Source organism: Corvus kubaryi, unplaced genomic scaffold (genome assembly GCF_017639235.1).
Source record: "Corvus kubaryi isolate FWS band 111438036 unplaced genomic scaffold, C.kubaryi_AGA036_p1.0 127, whole genome shotgun sequence".
Lineage (NCBI taxonomy): Eukaryota > Metazoa > Chordata > Aves > Passeriformes > Corvidae > Corvus > Corvus kubaryi.
Window position 1 is genome coordinate 71,530 of NW_024580662.1, and position 21,394 is coordinate 92,923.

The following is a 21,394-nucleotide window of genomic DNA, read 5'->3' on the forward strand; positions in this document are numbered from 1 at the left end:
GACCCCTGGGGCAGCCAGCAGCTTTCCCGGTGGCCTGGTGAGCACTGGCCAGCAGCAGCAGCTCTCAGAGGAGCCCTGGGTGCTTTCTGTGGCTCCTGTGGCTCTTTTATGGCACAGCTGGACCTGGCACTCGGGCAGCTCCTCCTCGTGCCAGGGCTCCCACGAGCTCTGCGATTCCCTGGATGCACTGGAGAGGGGCCCAGGTGTCAACAGAAGGGAGCACAAAACCCCAGGAATCTTGCTGACAGCTGGGAATGGGGCACCCAGGCTCTGCTCTGCCTGTTCTCAGCTACCTTGGGACTCACAACCCCCATTCCCAACCCTGCATCCCTGCCAGGAATCTTTTGGGATCTGCTTTCAGAACGGGTTGGAGGGCTGGGGTCTACTCCAACCCTCAAGAACAAGAGATGGATTTTCAGGTTTTTGCCTGAGGATTCCCTACCCTGATTCACAATGGCAATTCCTCCCTCCCTCCAAGTTCATGTCAGTGCAGACCTGGGACAGCGGGAGGTGTCCCTGTCCATGGAACAAGAGGAGCTTCAAGGTCCCTTCCAGCCCAAACCATGCTGGGGTTGTGACTCTATTTAAAGACACAGCTCTGCTTGGAGCAGAGCCCCTCAGCACTGCTCACACTCTCCCCACAGGCTGCTCCTCCTGGAGCCCCCAGACCCCTGCAGACCACCACCACCACAGCGCTGGGCTCGCAGCATTTATTTCCACAGCAAACCAGTGCTCAGGGTTGCAGGAGGTGACATGCAGGGCAGGCATTGCTGGAGAGGAGGGCTGTGATTCCATGTGGAGATACCTGTAGTGCATAAGAGACTAAAGAGCATCCACCTACCTCTACAGGGCCCTAATTGTCAGCTCGGAGAGAATTACCGTGTTGCAAGTGGACAGTGACAGGAGACACGAGCTGCAGCTACTCTACACACATTGCTTCAGAAACCACAAAGATATGCACAAACACCGTGTCACTCTGCACCCCACAGCCCCTGAGCCCAGAGGAAAGCCTCTTCTGCAGTGGTTCTGTCGGGGCCTTTAAGTCAAGGTTAAAAATTCATGTGCTTCGAGCTGCTAAAGCTCCTTCCTCACAGGCAGCCGAGTCTGCGCTCCCTCAGAATCCCGTTTTCTTTTGGCAAGAAGGAAGAAGGCCTCAAGCTGCAGGAATTAACATCTTGCTTCCATAATGGTTTGGCTGACTCCAGGGATGGCCAGGCTCCAGTCATCATTCCCCTCTATTGCATAAATACCTACTGGAGAAAAAACTTGGAGATGGCAGCGAGCGGCAGCTCCGCGTCCATCGGAGTCATTCCAGCGCTGCCCTCGAGGTCCCACCACACATTCCCTTGAGGGTCCAAATCCTCCTGGGAACACTCACAGCTGTGCCACGGATCCCACCCTGGACACACACGATGGACAGACAGGAAAGCAAGGTCAGAACACGGGCTGGGTGTGTTCAGCAGGTGTGGAAAAGGGCCAGGAGCTCCTCTTCTGCTTTCGGAGTCTCTGCCATCGGCCAAGCGGCCACCTGGCCCTCAGGGTCACCACGAGCCTCACTGCTGCTGGTTTTGTGGCTGGAACTCTCTCCCAGGCCCATAAGGATATTGCCAGGCCCAGAAGGATATTTAGGACTGGGACAGTAGCTCTAGGTAGGACCAATCAGACTACAGAGGTGAAGCAATACCTGACCCAGAAATTCAGACCGGAGAAGACAACAGTGAAACGCAAGAGACTTCAAAAACTATCGCCTGCATGGGATAGACACTCAAACCAAACCAGACAGACATAGCCAAACAAGAATCCCACAATACTGCAAGGACAAGCAACTTCCTGTCAGAGGGGGGTCCTCCATATTCCACACCAGGATCTCGCTGTGCTGACCTTCTAAGGCCACCACAGAACGAGCAGAACGTGCGGATCCTTCCGAAGGACAACACTCCTGGCATGGCTGTCCCTGCAAGAACCTCCTGCTGGGCCTCAAGTACCAAAGTGTCCCTGTGCCTTTGGGCCAGGCTGGGCAGGCAGACAACGGGAAGATGCTGTAGCACCACTTTCCAAGTTCAATGCAGTTTTCAATGCATTAAGCCAAAGGATTGTCACCAAACTTGCTTCCCACGCAAGTTCTGCAAAGAGGGTAAAGCTACACTCCAGCTGCTTCTGTCCCCAGGCTGCCTTTGGCACTCACTCCTTGCCTGAACTGTAAATTTTCTGCACCGTGGCTCGAGTGAGCTCCAAATCCTCTGGGTACCGAATTTCCAGCTCGGTATTTGCCAGGTAGTGAAGGCCGGTGAACTCGGAGAAATAGCGGCCGATGTCGGGGTGAGGGATCTCCCGAGGCTCAGAGTTGTGCTCCAGGTTCTCTGTGAGGGAAGGAAGGAATCAGTTACCACCACAGGAACAGCTGCTGCAAGGCAGCCAATCCTGGGCCTCTCCCAGGCCTTGTTTCTGTCTCTAGAAACACCAGTTCCTGGTGCTTTAAAGAAAAAAACCCAAATCCAGGAAAATGTGCAGAGCAAGTCAGTGTGAGTGCTCACATAGAGCCTCACCTCCTGATGACCTCACTTACCAGGGATGTGGGAAGTGTTTTATGCCTGAGATTGCCTGGCTTTAGGCTGGAGGAGCAGGATGCTGCTCCCACTCTGCTACTCCCAGGACTCGGTTGGGAGCACAGGGAGAAGCTGCTGCACTGAGCTCTGCTCCTTTGATCCCTCACAGCCCTTGGGGGACCAGTTTTAGGAGAGATTCCCCTCAAATGCCCCAAGGTGAGCCCACCTGCACAAGGCTGTCCTGGCAGAGGAGCCAAGAGCTTCCTCCCTCAGCCTGTGCTTTCACCACCATGCCAAGGCCCAGCCTGGTCTTCAGCCCTGCCTCCAGCAAAATAAACTTCCCCAAGTCCAAACTTCCCCAAGTCAAGTGCAAGTCCCTAGGAAGGACACGTTGATTCCTTCCCACAGCAGCTTCTTTCCCCCTTTGTCCTACAAGATAACCTGATTAGGCACAAGGGTTAAACTCCACTAAACCCCAAAGGTGACCCCCAAACACTGAACCCCAAAGGTGACCCTGGCCAAGGGCTGCTCTGCTCCGCAGTGTCGGCGCAGAGCAGGGACTGGGAGTCAATCCCACAGGCAGGAGCCCTGCAGCACTCCCCAAATGATGTCATTTTTTTCCAGCAGTGCCAGATAAAACAGGTAGTATTAGCTAGGAAAAAAAAAAAGCTGCATCAGCATCAAAGGCTGACTTTGGGCAGGGCAGGAACAAGTTGGGATGCAGAGAATGTCATTCAGGAACAATCTGTCTCTGAAATCCAGTTCATTACAGGGAGCAGAGGATTCCTGCTAATCCATGCAGGCTCTTTGAAGCTGCTGCACGTCAGGGTGTGCAGCCAGCAGCACCAGAGCTTTCCATCCCTCAGCAGCCTGCTGCAGTCCTGGAGGCTTGCAAAGGACCTTTTTGGATACTGCACCACTGCGGAAAGCAATTTGCACTGCTGAGTGCTCTGCAGCAGCATGGCTGAGCTGGGAGCTGTGCTCAGGGAACTGCAGGGATGGAGCTGCAGGGATGGAGCTGCTGGGATGGAGCTGCTGGGATGGAGCTGCTGGGATGGAGCTGCTGGGATGGGATGGAGCTGCTGGGATGGGATGGAGCTGCAGGGACGGGATGGAGCTGCAGGGACGGGATGGAGCTGCAGGGACGGGATGGAGCTGCAGGGATGGGATGGAGCTGCAGGGATGGGATGGAGCTGCAGGGATGGCAGGGGGGAGAGGCTGACACAGGCGAGTTCAGCACAAGGTGGGAGCCTCCCAAGGGTGCTGACGAGCAGTTTGGAGCCAGAGACCTCTCCTGTGCTGTCACAAAGCAAACAAAACAGAGACAAGAGTGGACAGGTACCAAACTCCCTGCATGACACACGAGTTCTGGAACCAGCTACACTCAACCCACAGATTTACAGGAAGGCCTCAAACCGAGGTATATTTAGCTATAATAAGCTTGGTGTTATTTCTGAGCTGGTTAAATTAAACTCCACGTGAAGATTTGTTTAGGATTCTCTCAGCAAAAAACTCTCACTCCCTCCCTCCCCAGAGTCAGGTCAGGAGGATATGAAATAATCCTTCCCAAATGACCTGAGGATGTGTTTTAGAGGGGATATCAATAGGCAGCAAGAACAAACTCTTCACTTTCCCCCAGCAGTATCAGGACTCTTGGATGCCCCAGAGATCCAGCGATAAGAGTGTCTCCTACACAGAGATAACAGTGTCAGCCTACCCTGAAAGGCACTGTGGGACCAGCCAGGCTTCTGTTTGTTTACACATCATTAGATAAAAGATAAGTGATGACTCAGCCCCAGCAGCTCTGGGAACAATTACCTGATTAGGTAATTACCAAGATGAGTATTTCAATATCAACCCATAGCACATGAGAATTTCTGGTTTTTAAGACTCTCTGAGAGGCCAAGCCCTGCCTGATCTGAGCCATCAGGCTTTGCCACTTCATCTTTTTGGGCTGCTGAATATAAAAAAGCCACTCTCAGGACAGTGGGAAACACCTGCACTTTAAATCTACCGAGGGAGAAGTGTCCCTGCCTGTAAAACCACCTCTTGTCACACCCCTTGTCACACCCAGGGGACCAGAACCTGAGGGAGCACCCAGGGGAAGGGCATTTTGGTCAGCATTTTCCCTCCAGCAGCTTCCACATCTCCCCTGAGCCAAACACACTTGGGCTGTGGAGCTGCCCTGCCTGGATGAGACCTCCGTGTCACAGGGGGAACACAAACGTGAGAAAAATGAACATTTTTACAATGTACAGAGTCACAGGCGTGCTTTTGTTTTGTAATTTTCTTTAGAACTTCAGTTCAACACCTCTTGCTGTCTCCCAACCACACACTCTGACCATCAGACAAGAGTTTCCCGTTATGGTTTGTTGCATAAAGCACACGTGACACAGACACTTCTAAAGCTCTCTGCACTTGAGACATTAATTTTTGTTCTGGCTAAAAGTGGCACTAAAAGCCACGTTATCTGTGTTCCCTGGGATGTGACAGTGGCCAGAACCATGTCCTGACCAGCAGCTCCTCGGTGCTCCCTTCACGAAACCCCATTTCCAGGTCCTGTCCAAGCACAGCTGTCAGGAGCTGCTGACAGACCTTCAGCCTGAATTATTTCTTTCAAAGCAGCAGTCAAGGTTCACACCATGAGAGTGTCGAAAACACTTCTGGGTAAGAGGAGATCACACCAGAGTGGGTCCTTCATGTCCATTCCCAGCAGTGCTGATTCCTTGCAGAGCAAACAGAGCAGGCCACGACTCAGGATCATTTCCTTCCTACCTCCACCTTTCTAACCCTTGTTAATCACACTTAATGAATCCATTAAGCATCCCTTTGTCCTGATGTGGACAGAGAGTGCTCCTGCTCACCTTGGGCAGCATATCTGCAGGAGCCATCTTCCACCAGGACGTTGTAGAAGGGCTGGTGGGGGCCGTGGGGGAGGCTGTGCACGTTCATATTCCGGATCCACTCGTGTCCCATCATGCAGGCAGGATCCCAGCCATAAATCACACAGTTATAGCCATACCTGATTCAAGAAATGGCACACAAAGGCTGTGAAAAGTCCAGAGCCAGCTCTTTCTCCTCAAGATTAATAGAGCACAAACAGGACAGGAACCTCCTGAGAGCTGGCACAAGGAGGAGAGGAACAAGAGGGAAAAAAAAAACAATTCAGAAAGACTTTGAGGTTATATTTTGAGGTGGAGGGAAATGACTATGAATGACTGGATAAACAGACAGGAATAAACAGCTGAAGACAAAGGAAAACCAGATGTGAGCAAGAAAAGAGAATGGGAAAGAGCCTGGAAGTCAGCAAACAGAGGAGGAAGCAAGAAATAAGGAGGGCTCACCCACCCTGCTGGGCTGTGCAGTTACTCCAGTGCTCACCACACACACGGGGACACCAAGCCACTGCTATCACAGAGTACTCAAGGGATTAACTGGGACGTGTTACAGCTGTCACTGCTGATGCCCCTAAAAGATGCTCTGGATGTCTGGCCTGGCTCTCTGGCAGAGCAGTGCAGGCAGGAGCACAAAGCCTCTGTGCAGTGCAGGAGCAGGGAATGAGAGCACAGGGAAACATCCATAAACTGTCCTGGGAATATCAGAATCGATTTTGAAGCTGACTCTGTTGCAGTGCCTCATTAAGTGACTGCTGCTGTTTCCTGGAGAGCTCTGTGCTGTGGGGATGTTACCTGTGTGACACAGGGTGACTCAGACAAGCCAAGCTCTCTACATTTGCTCTCTCCAGGCACTCACAGAGCTGCTCCCATTTTCCTGCACAGCACGGACGCACATGCCTGGCATTTCCCACTCCTCCTTGGCACCAAAGCACGTCTCACTGCTGTCAGCACAAACCCTTCTGCTCTGCTGGTACAGAGCTGACTGCGGGGAAGGCCCCAAGCTCACCTCTTGTGTTTCATGATGAGCCCAATGGAGAAGCAAACCTCCTTGTGCTTCTCATCCGAGCGGTGCTTGACCTCGGGGCCCAGCTCCTCCTTGCGCCGCTCGATGTGCTCCAGGGTGTGCTGCACCAGGTACCCCACAGCCCCGTGCTGGGATGGGTCCAGGGCCTGGATGTGCTGCAGGATGTCCAGGACCTTCCAAACCACAGCAAAAACAGGTTCAGGACACAGCCCTGCAGCAGCACATCACCTATAGATACATCCAGATACATTGCTGGGTGTAAGCGCCCAGGCCTGAGATCCCCCTACACAGAGCTGCTTCCTGATCCCCACACACTCCCAAGGAGCTCTTCCTCACAGCCCATTTCTACTTTTCTCTTTGTAAAGCTCCCAGCTTCCAAGGAAAGGCACTGGAGAGCACAGCAGCTCCTTAAAACAAAGCCCTGTGAGTTCATCATGTCCCATTTGGTGACCACAGACCATCTCTCAAGGTTTCTGGCTATGAGAATGCAGTTTCCAGTGTCCCAAAATGCTGCTGGGAAGTGATTCCAGGTGACTTCTGCTGCTCTTGAGAAGTAATATTTTAACTTAAAAGAGTTTCTCAGCATTTATGTGAGGTGCAAAAATAGGGCAGCACAGGAGGAAAGTAACCTCCATGATGCTTTCCCAGGGAATGGTGAACAAGACAGAAAAGCTGCTTGTCTTAGGATGACTGAAGAACACAAAGCAGCAAGCCCTGCAGATCCAGAATTCCAGCCTCCCAACACCCTCTGGCACAGCATCAGAGCATCTGCTGCAGAGTTTGTTAGAGGTAGGAAATGCAAACTTTAATTTTTTGGTAAAAGCAAGGAAAAAAAACCCCAATCTGTCGTGTAAACATGTTGGGAAAAGACACACATTTGCCTCAACAACAAATACCTCAAGTCCCAAAATCTGCCACAGTTTGGCACCTGGCAAAAGGATTGTCCCCTTGATCACAGGTTTGATCATTAAGTTCAGAGTAGCAGCAGAAGAGGAATAGAAATCTCAGGCTGTTCAGCATGAACAGCAGCCAAAAACTGAGGAAAATCAATTTAAATAAAGGACAGGTGAGTAATTTATGAGAAGAAACACAGTTCAGGCATCTTGGCCACTTCAATTCTATTAAGAATGATGTGAAAATCCTGAAAAATCCTAAAGGAAGGGGAAGGAAGTAACCACAGCTGCCAGAGATTCTTGGGAATTTCATTTACTGTTATTTACAAACATTTAGGGCAACATTACGTGCAGCTCTGCAGGTCTTCTAAGATTTTCTACTCCTGTCCATAAATCTGGCAGAGCCTGTCAAAGCTGGTACATTCTGTCCTGTCAGACACAGCATTCTCTCTGGTTAGCTGCAATCCTGCCTGACAGCCTGGAATGACTGGATGCAATCCCGAAAAACCCAAATTTGCTCATTTCCATTGCAGCTGGTGCAGAGAACTCAGTAGCATTCAGCCCTGGGGTTGGGTTATGTGTTCCGAGGGGCAGTAAATCCACGTCTGGTGCTCTCCAAACACATCCCTGAGTGCCAGGAAGGGGCAGGAAGATCTTCCAGTTCCCTGTTAATGTCCAGCAGCCATTTCAGTGAGTCCCTCCCACACACAATTTTCTTGGTGCTGGTATTTCTGTGGTGACCCTAAAATTTGCTGCCACAAGAAAGGAAGGCCAAGCTTAGCACGGCTTGATCTTCAAAGGGAAGGAGGCAGCTTCTCCAGCAGTCCTGTTCCAGTTGATTTGGTGGGAAGAGCTCTGCTTTCTGCTCAGCTCTCCAGCCAATATTCCTGTCCCCTTCCCAAACCTCACAGGTGGAACTGGCACAGGGAATTCTGAGCAGGGACATCTCCTTGCTGCCGTGACACACTAAAGAAATTAAGATTTTTCTGAGTTACAGGCTGTGCCCCTGATTCAGAGAAAGCCCTGGATGACCCAGACAACCTGGAAATCTCAGCACCTTCTTTCCCACACTCCCAAGATAACAGGACTGGAGTTGTCACCCTGAAGGAAAAGGAATTCCAAGGTCAGGAATATCAAGCTGCTTTTTCACAGGAGCCACAGATTGCGTGGCCAAGGTTGGGAGAACAGCTTTGGTTTTATTTGTAAAAGATAACTTCCTGCAGTTTTCTGATAAGGGAATTGCTCCTTTTCCAGGAGCCCAGCAAGAGTTTCACCACAATTTAGGCACAGAGCAAACAGGATGCTCTCATAACTCACAGTCCACGGGCTTGGTGGCAAGACAAGCTGTAAATCATAAATTATGACTCAAGGCTGCCCCGAAGTCTCCCCTAGGACAAGCAGGCAAGAATCATCCACCCTTCCTGCTTCAAACTGACTCCCTGCAATGTGAGAACTCCTCCAACTGCATTTATTACAGAAACAACTCGTGGCAGACTGGAATGCAGGCTGACACAGCGCAAAATCAATAACCCAGTGTTAATAGTGCTCAGCCTACCCAAAAACATTCCCCTGAGTGCCCAGGTACCTTTTCTGGCCAGATTCCCAGGTGGAAGTATAACCTGGCCTGGAGCATGAGGTGCTGCACATTGTCTGGATACATGGCCAGGTACAGGTCCAAGGAGTCTCTCAGGAGCTGGTAGGACTGGTCAGTGCTCTCTCTGCCAGCAGAAAGGAAACTCAGCTGTGAGGCTCTGCGACCCCCATGGACAGGGGGAGTCCCCAGAATGATGCTGCAGGTACAGCATGCTCACAACAGTGATTCCAGCATGGATTGTCACTCACCACTCCAGCCTGCGACAAGGAAAAGCGATCCACAACTGATCCCTGAACTCTGCCCTCCCACCCCACTGCTGTTCTCCTTGGTCAGATAATCCCACACGGAGAATTCACTCCCCAAGCCATTTCCTTTTGGTCCCCTGACACCTAGAGCAATCCTTTCACTCCTGTCAGTCTGTCTACGGCTGCTTGGGAAAGGGATTATCAGGAGCATTTGAAAACAAAACATAATGTTCTACACACCAAGAGGATCTCTGAAAATGCTCACTGGAACATGGGGGTTGTGCTTACCAGAAGGTAACAAAAGGCTCTGCTTTTAAGGGATGGTGGATGGTCCCTGTCAGCTTTTCACAGAGAAAATGAAACACCTTTTCTATTTTCTTGAGAGAACCAGTTTTACCAAATACTGTCGTTTCCACTCAGATGATTAAAAGCACCCAGCCAATGCCTTGTGACACATGGAATTTTCAGGATCTCCTGGGTTGAGTGACACCTTTTGCAAGCAGCAATACTGGATATGGAGACATTGTACCCTGGGTCCTTTTTCCCCCCAGATGACCCTCAACTCACCGTTTCCCAAGGTTCAGGAGATTCCCCACCATCCGCTGCAAGACCTCCTTGGAAGTCACCACTCCATAGAACTCCTCTGTCACGTGGTGCCCGATCAGGTACTCGCACTCCTTCACTGTCAGCTGCTTCCCCTTCCCAAAGGCATCGATGTAGGTGTAGTCAAAAATATCTGTGCTTCTGAAGAGGCAACAAAGAGGCCAAACTGTGATCAAGGGTCTCGTGGTAGAGCAGGATTTGCTGTTCCTGTTCTTCCCTGGGTCCTTCACTCCTCAGCTCCCTCCTAAACAGAGATTACCTGGTACCTTCTCTCTTTCCCATAATTCTCACATCACCTCATGGGTACTGTTACTTCAGGAAATCTGTTCTTATTCAGCAGCAGCAGAGCTGAGCTCAGGAAATCCTTCCTGAAGATCTGATCTTTCCCTCTGTTTAATTCCAGATGGAAAACAATTAAACATTCTCACAGAGGTCTAGAGCAGGAAATCGGTTACCATTCAGCAGCAGCAGAGCTGAGCTCTAGGAAAACTCTTCTAGAGGTCTGATTTTTCCCTCTGTAGAGGCAGATGGAAAATAATTCAACACCCTCACGCAGGTCTGGAGCTGTAAATGTGTTCTGGTTTTTGTCACTGTGGGCACAATTTCAGAGCTCAGCAGGTCACTCACCCTTCTTTCCCTTGACACCACCGCAGTAGGAAATGGCTGGGAAAGTTGACAGGCTCCAGTTTGACTCCCAGCTGCCTGGCAATTGTTAAATAAAGCACAGACAAACTGATGGGAATTCCTGTCCTGCGGATCAGAACCTGCGGGAGAAAAATGTGACAAAAACACAGGTGGGATTTAAGAAAAACATCAATTTCAAGGGTGGATTTCACAAAAGAAAATAGAACTTGACAGATTATGCACTGAAGAATGACGTATTTATTTAAGAGTTGCTCTTCACAGAGAATTATTTGTCTGGCTACAAATAAAGCCTTGCAGCCTCCCAGCTTTTGCCTAACACACACACACACACCTGGTGAATGTAGGAATTCAGGGAGTTGTAGTAATCCAGCTCATTTCCTTTGTATTTGAGCTGCTCATACAGGACACAGTTCATGGCATCAAGCACCTGCCTCTGAAGTTCCACTTCTGGAATGAGAACCTCTCCTGGAAACACACATGCAGTGAAATAAAGACTGAGAAAACAAGAGCACTCAACCCTTATGCAATGCAATTTTCACATGGACAGGCTCAGTCCCTCCTCGAAAGCCAGAAATGACACAGTTTATAAAACCAAGGAGCAAGATGCTGCCTGACCTTTGGAGATGATAAACATGCACCTTCCTATTCATGATTTTCTGAGACTGGCAGGAAAGAGATTGTTTCCCAGTCCCACAGCTCTACTACAAATAACAGGACTATTAAGATTTCAGGGACAAATGGGAAAAAAAAAACCAATTCCCCTCCCAATTCTTTTTGCTTAGCATCAGATGGACTGAACCCTGGGCTATTGAACAGCTGTTTCTTGAATGATGGCTTAAGTAAATGTCAGAATTTTGTTTGCTAGGGGATAAAAACAACAGCTCTTTAAGCTGCCACAACTCCAGAGCTGTTTCAGCCGTGCAGAGGTGCAGGAGAGCCCTGCAGGAAAGCACATTTCTGTACAGTACCTGCCTTGGAAGCCAAGCTGGGGTGCCTGGGGTTCTTGGTCCGCAGCACTTTGCGCACTTTGTCTGTGATATCGTCCACCTGAGCCTGGACACTCTTCAGGCAGATGTCTGACAGGGGGTTGCAGTACTGATCAATCAAAACAGCACCTGGAAAAAACAAACTACATAAGAAACAGGACTTGAGTTTTTCCTTTGCTTGGTTTTTTGCCTGCTCCACATTCCAGGCATGCAGCGAGCAGTTGCAGCAGAACGGCAGAGCTCTGTGTTTGAAACCTGCAGTCATCTACTGGATTTATCACACAAAGGGCACAGAATAAGCTGACACGATAAATCACCAGCTGAACTCAGTATTCCCCTCTCCCCCACGCTGAAAGGGAGCTGTACCTTGAGCAGGAATGCTGCTGGACCAGGCTTGACCAGCTCTGTGCTCACACCGCAGCCCCTGGCACCTTCCCAACCTACAGAGCTTTTTATTCAGAGCCTGACACAATCCCAGCTTCACTCAAACTGCCTCAGTTTTGATTTCTCCCTGTCATGTCCTCCGTATCATCCTTGTTCATCATTTCCTCGTCTGCTACATCCATCTTTCTCCTCCACACCTGCTCTCCATCTTCCCAACACAAACCAGAACAGAACAAACTTTCATGTTCCTCCTACCCAAGCCTCTGCAGGAAAAAACTTCCTTTTCACAGAACCTTCTCCTTGGCACCACTGCTCTTTCCAAAGCCTCCCTAGCGTTCCATCTTTGGGATCAGCTGTAAGGATTTTGCACGGATCATACCTCTTCCAGCCTCCTCCGGGGCTTTGTCAGCATGTCCATGACAGGCCTGTAAATCAAGGAATTCAGCAGGGCCCCGAGCCATGGCTCCTTTCTGTCCTCCCGAAGTGTTCCCTGTGCTCTGACCAGGTGAAAATTCCCAAAAAACTACCAGCTGGTGCTCCAAAGGCACCTCCACGGCGGACAAATTACACGTATTTGTGACACACATGACTAAGCCTCATAATTAATTTGGTTTTTTCTAGAAAAGGCCACTTCTTGCTGTCCCTTCTTGCCCTAACAGCCCATTCTTCAAAGTCTATTGCTTTGGTGTTACTCTTTCCTGGGACATCTTGGAGTGTGTAGCAAGAGGAAGGGACTCTTCCACAGCCACCGGCAGCTTCAGAGCTGTTCAGAAGATTGAGAAGGAGAATAATCCACCAGACTGAGGACACGAAGAGCAGAAGAAGCAGAAGAAAGAGCTTTTCCTTCCTTCTCAGCAGGTGCAAGTGCCCTCCCACCACGTGACTGGACTTGGATCTGTTTCCCATCAAAGTCCAGCACTCAGCTCCTGAGACACTCACAGTGCTCAGCAATTCCCTCTGCTTGCTCCCTGCTCTGATCTGAGGAGCTCCTGGGAAAGGGGAAAGCAGGGAGCTGACTGAGAACCAGCTCGGCTGAACGCAGCCCAGGGGCCACAGCTGCAGTGTCAGTAATTAGGAAGGATGTCGAGCTACAGCTCATTTTTCTCAGCACCCTGCTCAAGATTCCAGTGTTTCACCATTTCCTGCCTCCCAGCTCAGCTGTCCATGGGTGATCCTTCACACACACAGCAAGGACAGCACCTAATGCCATCCTGACATTTTAACCAACGCTGCCGCGGGATGGGAAGGATTCCAGGCACTCCCAAAATCCAGCCTGAATTCTGAGCCATGAGCCAAGGGCTTGCTGGAATCTAAGCAAGGCAGGCTCCTTGCAAGTCAAACCATGATGGAGAGCTGTCATTAGGTGTTCTAGCTGGGCTTTCTGCCAAGGACTTACCCTCCAGGAACGACTGCCGCTCCGTGGGGCGCTGCAGATATTCCTTCAGGTTCTTCAATATATTCTGCTGCCGCAGGAAATAGAGAATTTTCTTTGCATAGTACTTCCAGGTGAGACCTTTCCTGCACAGTTAGACACAAGAAGAAGCATTGCCCTCAATAGGTATTTGAAGGGTGAACAGTTGGTTTTTCCAGCGAACACAAGTTTATGGTTTCGATTATTGGTTTGCTCCACAAGCACTGTCACTGAAAGTCAACCCAACAGGGAATGCTGAGAGGAATTTATCATAAAAAGCCACACAGCTTGCAAAACCTTGCTCCTATCATCTCCAATTCTCATCCTATCACCAAGATGTAAGTTTGAGAAGACGCATTATCATGGGAAACAACGCAGATCCTAATTAAAGGAGCTCAGGAATATCTGATTAAAATCCTATACTTTATTCATAAAACATTACCCTCTGTCTGACTGCATCTCTCCAGAGTCAACCCTAACGCATCCTCTCAGCATTAAAAATAGATGGATGAGGGACATGAATGTGAGTCCAACAGCATTCAGACGAAAAACACAATTCCCCAGAGGAAAACCAACTCTGTAGCTCAGAAAAAGCAGGAAGAGATCAACAGTTGGTCTGTAAATGACACAATTCCACAACTTTTTATAGGAAAGCCCTGTCACTTTCTAAGGCCTCTCCATCCTCCTGGACAGCAGGGCAATCAAACCTCATAACACTTTATCTTCTTCCAATAAACTGGGAACCTCAATAGGGACAACTGCTTTACTGGGATATCTTCCAGGGAAATCATTTAGCCTAATGCTCCTGAATGGCAATGACTACAGCTTAATCAGGGTGTAATTAGCATCAATTCTGCTTTATGGGGAGGCATTTGGCCAGTGCAAAGCCTCAAAAGCTTTTGAACCAGTTGTCAAATGAGAGATGCTCAGGCCCAGCTCAAATAGAGAAGGCAATAAAACGGATGGGAAAAGGCAAAAATGAGATGATTGCCATTCCAGTTGGGTTTTTTCAAGCTCTATTACCAGTCCCTCTAATCAAGGCTATTAGACCCCATTAAGAGCAATCTATCACAGCTCAGTACCACACCAAACCCAGCATGGTTAGGTGGCACCAGCAGAAAAACCTTCAAATAAAGCAGTGATTTTACTCATCTTGCACAGTGTTAATCAAGGTGATGAGATTACCCAGGCAGATGCAAACCAGGAGTTTTATTCACCAGCTGTCTGAGTAATTTACAGACCTGCAAATTCTGCAGTGGCTGAGTTCAACTCTCTTCCTATTTGGGGACAAAAATTGTACCAACCTACTCCAGCCCTGAAAGGAAAGAAAAAGCTGGAATTTCATGGTGGCAATCCTGAAGGATTCCTGCTTCCCTCTGGTGCTCTGGCCTCACTCTGCAAATCAGTTCAGCAAACTAATCCAGGCTTAAAGCAGAAAGGAACAAGAGGGAACTGCTGAGGCAGAGATGAGGGTACATGGGACATGTCCCAAGAAATGCCATGAGCTGGCAAGGAAATAAACAACAAAAAGCAACACAAAGCCAGAGGATTTTCTTCTTGTGGGACAAGGTTTCCATGTTTTTTTCTGGAAACACTCAATTTGTCCTGAAATCAGGCCTTGGCAAGCCTGGGGGTGTTGTTTAATGAGTGACCAAGGGCAGAAGCTGAGGTCAGGCATTAAGCACAGTGTTTTTCTCCTGGAGCTGGTGAAAGAGGGAAATCCCTGCCAGTTCTCACCCCTCTCTTACCTTCCTTCCATGTTAAGGATGCACATCAGCTCATCCTCAAAGAAATGGCTCGGGCAGCCCAGAGTCTCAATGTCACTGAATCCGTCACAGGGGACCTGCCAAAGCAGACAGGGAGTTATGCACAGCACCACAGATTCTCCCAGAATGTCACTAAAAGACTCAAAACCAAATTTTTTTCTTTTTTAATTTATGAAAGATCTTAAAAATGTCCTGCCCGCCACAAACTCACAGTTCTGTCCTCATGGATTCATTATTCCACTGAGAGCCCCAGGAACATCCTACAGCAATTTCAGCCAAATTCTACAGCATTTAGGGCTCTGATGCTGAGTTAAGGACCAGCACAATCACATCTCATGCAGGGTAGGCACGAGCTGGAAGTGATTTTAAGGTGGAATCAACTTCTGCTTGTGGTTGACTGAACCTCTCCGTACACCCGCCCTGTTTAGGAGATTAATCCTGGGTGAAGGAATGAAGAGGCAGGAGCCTTTATTTTTTGCAACAACCACTTCTGCATCCATATTCAGAACAGCTATTTTCTTCCAGAACTCAGAATTACTTTTTAAACTTTGGCTGAACTGTAAAAAAAGCCCTGCCTTTCAAGCTCTTCGCTATAGGATATGGGCTCACATATGGGTTGAAAGGCTCTTTCTCCCAGCTCTGAGCAGGGAATCAAGCTGCAGTTTCTGGCCCCACAGGAGACGGTTCTCATTATGAGGCCTTTGGGCACTGCTTAATGGTCTCTCCAAAGTCATTGCATATGTGATTAAAACAGGAGGAATCCAGGAGCTTCTTCTCCCAGTGAATGCTCTGCCAATTCTCCACGGACAAATGCCTGCCTGCTGCAAAACAGAACAGCCAGGAGACACCAAACACCCACCTGGCCCCACTGCCTTCCTTTTGCACACCATTTTGGCACAGGAGCCATAAAAGGGGGGCTGTCTAGTGGCTCTGGTGTGAAATTTTGAATTCAGCCAAAGTTACAGGCAGCATTTATGCTTTATCCCCAGAATTCCAGGCTGACCCAGTTGTTCAGCTTGCCAAAATCTACAGGCACCTACTAAGCAAACAGCCAAGTAACTCCTGTTTCATGTGCAAGTCAGTGTGAGACACCACATTTTCACCTTTTCCCCACTGAACACAAAACTATCTTGGGGTCATGGCCGGCTGGAGAACTTCAGAAACACACTTTGCAACTGAGTGGCCCTGTTGTGCCTTGCTCCAGAATTCAAAGGGCTTGTGGCAGCTCTCAGATCCCGTCCTTGCACAAGGGCTGCAGAGAAGCTCAGCAGCTGTGCTTTGTGTCAACAAACTCTGCGGCCTTCAGAATTCCCAGAGCCAGGGTTGAGCTCCCAGCAGAAAGCAAAGAGCTTTTAGGGCTGAATGCAATCCCAGAGCGTGCTGCACTCTACACACCTCTGGATTTGGAACTCTCTTCCCCCCCTCCTGGGCAGCATTTTCACACAAAGTCTGGAAATACAAAAGCTCTGACTGCACGGTTCATGTGGAGAGCAGTGCAAGAGAAACTAATGAAAAGTATTGATCACAATCAAGGAAGGTGAATCTTTGAATTATTGTGGAATCACGGAATATCCTGAGCTACCACAGGGATCATCCAGCCCAGTCCCAGGCCCTGCACAGACATCCCAAAATCCCACCCTGGGCATCCCTGGCAGCGCTGTCCAAACGCTCCTGGAGCTCTGGCAGCCTCGGGGCCGTGCCCATTCCCTGGGGAGCCTGGGCAGTGCCCAGCACCCTCTGGGGGAAGAAAAACCTTTTCCTACTATGAATAATAACAAAGACTAAATAAACACATTTTTAAAAAGGCGAAACCCCCTGAGAAATAAACAACTTTTGAATGGTTTAGGAATTTTTAAAGAATAATATCCCCTGCTGATGTGAATGCTCGGCCAGTGTTGAGGAAATAGCCTCAAGCTGTGCCAGGGGAACTTTAGGTTGGGTATTAGGAAAAACTGACTAATTGAAAGGGTTGTCAAGCATTGGAACAAGCTGCTTAGGGGAGTGGTGCAATCACTGTCCTTGGAAGGGTTCAGAAAATGTGAAGATGTGGTGCTTAGGGACACTGTTCAGTGGCTGGACTCGATCCTGGAGGTCTTTTCCAACCTTAATGATTCAATTAATGATTCCATGAATGATTACATTAAACAAGTGCCAGGTTGGTGCACACACACATATCTAGAGGGTGACTTACATGTTCTGAGAAGAACCTTTTGGAGAAGGAAGCCACAATCCTCTGGGCTTCCAGCCCTGCGTTGTGCCGTGCCTTGTACTCCTCCAGCCAGCTGACGCTGTCACTGTGGCTGTAGTACTTCAGCAGGGACGGCCACCTGCACAAACAGAGACAAATTAACAGCAGCAGTAACATTTCACATCCCTGAGAACCTCCAGAATGTGAAACTTAAGTAAGCACATCACTTGAGGAGCTGAGCCAGTGCCCAGACACTGCCCAGCTTTAAAGGAATTGTATAAAATTACCTCAGACATCAAAGCGCATTAATGATTATTTAAAAGCAAGCTCTCCTGAAACCTTCAGAGGCTCCCACTCCAGGATTGCAATATCTAAACATCCTAAATGCTTCAGTTTTATAATTAAAAGAGTTTACCACAAAGAAGCATCATGTGGAAGCCAACCTGGCACTGAACAGAAGGGGAGTTCTTTGTCCTGTGTTCTTCCTACCACCTCGGGGAGCTCATTAAAAGGCTGCACTAAACACAGCTCCCTCCACTGCCCTTGCTGGTGGCAACATCTACTGGAGGAAAACAGAACCCTGAAGTCAAATCGTGACAGCTGAATGCTTTTGCAGTTTGGTTTTGAGACAAGAAATAATTGTTTGAAGAAAAAAAAACCAACCCAAACCTCACAGCTTTATTGCAAAAAAAACCCCTCCTTTACTTAGACTCAGAAGTCCACACGTTTCACAGCTTACTCAGAATTTCAAGGTTCAGCTGAAAATCCAACTTCAGGGCATGTTCTGGGGGCTGTTAGCAGCACCTTTTTGAATAAAGTGGGTGTGTGGTGCCACAACACAGCTTTGTGCCATAAAATATGTGCCAGCACTGCAATTCCTGCTGCTGTGAAGACACCAAGATCACTTGTGTGAGAAACATGAACAAGAATCAGCACAGATGGAAATATTTTGGAAAGAAAGCTGAGAGAAAGGGGTTTTCTTTTCATTTGCTGGGGCATTCATTCCACATTTTGAAATGCTGTTCATCATTACTGGTTGATACTAAACATTTTCCTTCAGCTCCATGGGCTGTCTCAGGTTCTTTTCAGATCATATAAATATATATTGATATATGTATTTAACTTTATAAATAATTAGAAGGCCAAACGTTTATATCCCTAAATTGCCTTAGGTTCTTTTCAGGTTATATGTATATATTTAAGTTGCTAAATAGATAAAAGGCTAAATATTGAAATCACTCATCCTGTATAAAAATTATGACCAGTGCCCAAACCACACCTGGGAGATATTTCACTGCTGGTTAATAATAAAACTCCCCTGCAATTTTCCTTCCCAAAATAAAGTCAAATAACCTCACATTATGTAACAACCTCTCTCCTGACGAATCCCTGGCCTTTCAGCCACTGCTGAGATGCAGCCACCTCACAATAACCCTCACCATCCTTCATTTTGGGGTGAGAAAGGAGAATTTCAGAGCTTGAAAGGACAGTGAGAATTTCAGGAAGACAAAGTGCCACTGCTCACAATGGAATCCAACCAGGATGGCAAGGTCAGGGTGAAACCTCCTGCCAAAAATTCCATTACCAAGGAGAGAGGAGGAGAGCAGCGTGTGCTGATCCCCCACCCTATCCCATTCCAGCTGCTGGATCCCAACCAGGGTGAAACTTGCAGGAATTCCAGCCACGGAACCAGTGACAGTCAATGCCAGAGCCATGGCTTGGTGGACTGGGGAAGCTGGAATCGTTCAGCAGCTTTGTTTCCCCCCGTGAAAAGGGAATAATCCCCTCATTTGGGGTGTGCTGGATTTCAGGAGCCAACTGGCAGTTGGAGAAAGCAATTCTGCTGCTTTTCCTGTGCCAAAACAGACAAAAGCAGGTAACAGATCAGCAGGTGCTATGCTGGACAGCCTCGGGGATGAGTGGAGGTGCCTCCAGGACTGCAGAAACCAGCACAGCATCAACAGAATCACACCCAGCCCTCATCCCCAGCCAAAATATGAACGGTTTCACAGAGCACAGCACCCTGTGGCTGCCCCTGGGGAAAACAAAACTCAACAGCAGCAAAACCCCATCCCAAGGATTTGGGTATCTGCAAGAACAGTTCTCCCCAAATCCCCACAAATAAACACCTCACTGCTGTCCAGCACCAGTCCTGGGACCACAGAGATCTTGGCCTTTGTTCTGGAAGCTCCTGGAGGGGTCGGGGAGGCCAATGCACAAGCCCAGTGCGTGGTTCCACTGCCAGAGCCCAGGCTGGGCCTGGGAATGCAGGGGATCCACGTGCCCGGGTGTGGAAGGGGCTGCAAGACGGATCTCTGGCCAAGGGGGATCCCCTGCAAGCAGGACGCTCAGCTTGATCCCTCCTCACGGCATTTAGGAGGGAAGGCAGCCTTGCAAAAGTCCTTATAGAAGTGTGGGACACCTGCCCGGAGAAGCTGCGGCTGCCCCATCCCTGCAAGTGTTCCAGGCCAGGCTGGATGAACCTGGAGCAAGCAGGACACAGTGGAAGGTGTCCCTGCCCATGGCAGGGGGTGAAACGACGGCTTTAAAGCTCCCTTCCCACCCGAACTTCTCTGTGCCTCCATGATTCCACCCAGGCCGCCGCAGGTTCATCCAGCCCCTGAGGAGCTCACCACGGAGCCGGAAGACACGCAGGGATCAGGAGGTGGCGGCGGCACTTCCACCACCCCAGACACACGCGAGCCTCCCAGGCCGGGCCGGTCCGACCACCCCCGGTGCCCCTGAACCCCGCGGGTGCCCCTGAACCCCGCGGGTGCCCATTCCCTCCCGTCCGAACCCGCGCCGCGCCGGGCGGGCCGGGCCGTGCGGCGGTGCCCACCTGAGGCGGAAGCGCTCCCGCCACACCTTGCCGCGGGGCTGGCACGCCTCGCGCAGCCGGCGGCAGGTGCAGGACACGCGGCCGATGTCGGCGGCGCCCAGCACGTCGCAGCAGAGGATGAGCTCCAGCAGCTCTCCCGGCAGGTCCGTCAGGCCCGTCCCGCTGCCGCCGCCGCCGCTGCCGGGCCCCGGCGGGCCCGCCGCCTCCGCCGCCATCTTGGCTGTTTACCTGCGCTCCGGGGCCGCCCGGCGCTTCCGGGGAGGGGCGGCCCGGGGAGCGTCCGCCAAGTGCGGCCGCCGCGGCGAGCGCAGAGCGGGCTAAGGGAGCGTCTGGCAAGTGACGGGGGAGCCGCAGGGGTCTGTGGTGGGATCGGTATCGGGAACGGCGGGGATCTGTCAGTGTGTGTGAGCATCGGAAAGGGGGCCAAAAAGGGGCTCGTCAATGTGTGTCAATATGAGAAATGGGGGGCCAAAAAGGGGCCTCATCAATGTGTGTCAATATGAGAAATGGGGGGCCAAAAAGGGCCTCATCAATGTGTGTCAATATTGGAATTGGGGGTGCCAAAAAGGGCCTCATCAATGTGTATCAGTATTGGATCAATGTGTGTCAGGATCAGAAATGGGGGTGCCAAAAAGGGCCTCGTCAATGTGTGTCAATATCGGAAACGGGGCACAGTGGGGATCTGTCAATGTGTATCAATATCGAAAAGGGGGTGCACAGAGGGAGCATATCAATGTGTATCAATATCTAAAGGGGTGCACAGAGGGGACCTCATCAATGGGTATAAATATCTAAAAGGAGGTGCCAGAAGGACCTCATCAATAGGTACAAGTATCTAAAGAGAATAAATGTCGCTATGAATATTTAAATATCAAAGGAGATCTATCAATGTGTATCAGTACCCAAAGGGGGCACCCTGTGCCAGGGCCTCCCCACCCTCCCAGGGAACAATTCCCTCCCACTATCCCACCTAACCCTGCCCTCTGGCAGTGGGAAGCCATTCCCATGTAAAACAATCGCTCTCCCTCTTTTTCAGTAAGCCCCCTTCGAGTGCTGGGAGGATCCCCCTTGCACGGGAAAATCGTTTTCCCACGGGAGAAGCCAGGTCCGTATTTCTGCCTCATTCCCCTGGCCACTCTCTGCCATTTCCAGGCCTCTCAGCCCCTGCCCGGAGCGCTTTTGCCGTGTTCCCAAGGCTCCAGCTCCAAAACTCGCCCAGGGTTGCACACAGGCAGCCCTCCTGGCTGGGCTGTGACTCAGGCCACCTCGCAAGGCAGCGTCTCTGGCTGGCAGGGGAACAGGGGCTGCTGATTGCCACCGCTATTCACCGCGCCCTGGCATTGCAGGCGGCAGAGCAGAGCGAGGCCAAGGCA

At 50.1% G+C, this 21,394-nt stretch overlaps 1 protein-coding gene across 1 annotated transcript; it reads right to left on the reverse strand.

Annotated features, from left to right (window-relative positions):
* Positions 1 to 696: 696 nt before the first annotated feature.
* Positions 697 to 20,251, reverse strand: FBXO21 (F-box protein 21). The gene is made up of 12 exons (XM_042022968.1): positions 20,022 to 20,251; positions 17,186 to 17,321; positions 14,977 to 15,071; positions 13,214 to 13,335; positions 11,416 to 11,562; positions 10,779 to 10,912; positions 10,430 to 10,566; positions 9,767 to 9,943; positions 8,946 to 9,078; positions 6,450 to 6,640; positions 5,411 to 5,568; positions 697 to 2,360 (listed from the first exon to the last, which is right to left on the reverse strand). The coding sequence occupies exons 1-12, from the start codon at positions 20,234 to 20,236 to the stop codon at positions 2,182 to 2,184; spliced, it is 1,824 nt and encodes a 607-aa protein (XP_041878902.1). The 5' UTR covers positions 20,237 to 20,251; the 3' UTR covers positions 697 to 2,181.
* Positions 20,252 to 21,394: the final 1,143 nt, after the last annotated feature.